General features: G+C 37.3%; 1 protein-coding gene across 1 annotated transcript; it reads left to right on the forward strand.

Moving 5' to 3' along the window:
• Nucleotides 1-789: 789 nt before the first annotated feature.
• LOC116115983 (aspartic proteinase CDR1-like) lies at nucleotides 790-2,166 on the forward strand. The gene has a single exon (XM_031402102.1). It carries the CDS (start codon nucleotides 790-792, stop codon nucleotides 2,164-2,166), a length of 1,377 nt encoding a protein of 458 aa, XP_031257962.1.
• The last annotated feature ends 370 nt before the right edge of the window (nucleotides 2,167-2,536 follow it).

A 2,536-nucleotide genomic window follows, 5' to 3' on the forward strand; every position in this document is an offset into this window, starting at 1 on the left:
ATCAAATCTCCCAAATCTTCTTAATATGGAAATGTCAACAAGTTGTTATACGATTGCTTATTGGCGAAATTATCTTCAGAATATTGTTTTTAGACTGCGACTGATATTTTTGTTGTTGTAGACAGTATATTCTGATGCCCGACCCAACCACAATGTCAATAGCAGCATCTTCGGAAGAGTTCAGTTTCTTGTAGCCGTGCTCACTACCTTTCTTATGTTAGAATATTTGAATTGGTGTTTGCCTTATTGTCGTGGGAATGTTTCGTAAAAGTTAAGATATAACAAATAGGGTTAAATGCTACAAATTAATTAAACCCAACTTGGTACATGAAATTTGAAAGTAAAACAGATAATATGCATTCAGTTGGATCTGAGTTGTTTATAAGACACGTAGGTAAGAAACATCAGTCAATTATATGCCAAGTATTTATGAAGCTGTTATATTGCTATTTACAGGGCAAAATATTGTTTGTTTTTAATCCAGCTGGGGTAAGTAATTAATTGTGAATTTATAATTTCCAAAGTATAATTAGTAGCATTCTTCTATTAGAGGCATAAACTTAATTAACATAGGCGCAAAGCAAACAAGATTCATTAGAATATATCTAAAAATTAACCCAGTTCGGTGAATGGGTGCAGAGATATTTATTTCCTGAACCTTGTTATCGGTTAGAAGAAAACTTATGTCAGGAGGCTAAAAAATGAGATGATTGGAACTATAATATTTTGTAGCTTCCAATTCATCCTGTCAAAGAAGGCTCATTCTTCTTACTCATTAAAATTTTTACGATGAGACCTTTCCCGGCAGCTACACTAGTACTATTTCTTTACTCCATGATAATTTCCCAACTCCATTTCACAACTTCAAAACCTCTTGGATTCAGCCTGAAGCTCATCCCTAGGGACTCTCCGGAGTCTCCATTATACCCTGGAAACCTCACTCAATTCGAAAGAATTGAGAGATTGGTTCAATTCTCCAAAGCTAAAGCCAAACTAGTGACACTGTTATCCACTCTAAATGCAACAAAATATGATCCAAACTTTATCATCCCTCTAGCTATTGATTCTTATTACTATATTGGGAAGATTACAATTGGAACACCACCAAAAGATGTGCTTCTAATGATAGACACTGGCGGTGGTCTAATTTGGACTCAGTGTGCGCCTTGCATAAATTGTTTCCCACAACTATATCCCATTTACGATTCCCAAGCTTCTTCTTCTTTCAAAACTCTTCCCTGTGATCACCCTTTATGTCAAGGTGAACGCAGCATTTTTCAATGTGTTAATGGAGTATGTATCTACAGTGTTCACTATGGTGGAGCAGGACCTACAAACGGTGTCGCGGCCCTGGAATCGTTCTTCTTTCCGGATGACAAAGCTGGTCATCAAATCGTAACCATAGGTGATTTGATGTTCGGCTGCTCGTACGATAACCGAAATTTCGAGCATTTCAATGGTGTCATTTCCGGGATTTTGGGATTAAACTTATCTCCAGATTCACTATTCGGTCAATTGTCTCCCCTTGTTGACAGCGTTTTCTCTTATTGCATTGTTCCCTTTTCTCAAGGACTGACCGGTCCTGCTATCTTGGGGTTTGGGGATAACATTCCTCTACCTTCAGGAAATGTTGTAACAACTCCCTATTATACTGTGCCTGGTACTTATTATTATTACTTGCATTTGAGAGATATAAGTATTGGATTTCAACGCTTGGGATTTCCACCAGAAACCTTTGAGTTTATTAACGGTGGTTTCTTCATAGACTCGGGAGCGCCACTCACTAACCTTGCCACAAATACTGGAAATGGAATCAATGTTTATCAAGTGGTGATGAATGCATTGCAGAATCACTATGACTCTTTTCATTTAGAGAGAATGACAGGGGTCACGCCTTATGGCCTTCAACTTTGTTACAGGAACCGCGCAGGTTTCAGACAGTTTCCATCACTGAGCTTCAATTTACCTGGAGGAGACTACATCGTCGATGCAAAATATGTGAACATTGCTTTCGATGCAGAAGGATATTTCTGTGTAGCAATCATTCCAGGAGAGGGGCAATCTATTCTAGGAATAATGCATCAGCAAAACGTGCGTATCATTTACAGTGCCGCCCTTGGTGCTATCCAATTTTACGAAGCCGATTGTTCCAATGATCGAATATAAGTTCTTGATTCATCAGTTCCTTTTGTAATGGAATGTTTCAAAATTCTGAATAAAAAACTGGTTAGAAGAATTAATCAACTCTCAACTTCCAGTTGGCTCTTGGGCAGAGAATGATGGAAGCAAGTTAAGACAATATTCACGATATTGCTTTACAAAATTTGAGTAATTCCTTCAATTCTATGTTTTTATTATATTTGCATCTAATTTTTGTATTTCTTATTATGGGGTTTATACCTTGGGACTTACTAGACATTCGATAACATCAATGAATCAGGTAAATTACAAATGTAATGGGTAACCACTGTAGTGACTTGAACACAAAATCTCTGGAAAACCACGGCTCAAGTCTTGCATTTCTATCTAATGTTTG

Source organism: Pistacia vera, unplaced genomic scaffold, assembly GCF_008641045.1.
Source record: "Pistacia vera cultivar Batoury unplaced genomic scaffold, PisVer_v2 Contig759, whole genome shotgun sequence".
NCBI classification, from domain to species: domain Eukaryota; kingdom Viridiplantae; phylum Streptophyta; class Magnoliopsida; order Sapindales; family Anacardiaceae; genus Pistacia; species Pistacia vera.

Excerpts from the sequence above, each read along its gene's own strand:
- LOC116115983 (XM_031402102.1), top strand. The coding sequence starts at position 790 with ATGAGACCTTTCCCGGCAGCTACACTAGTACTATTTCTTTACTCCATG.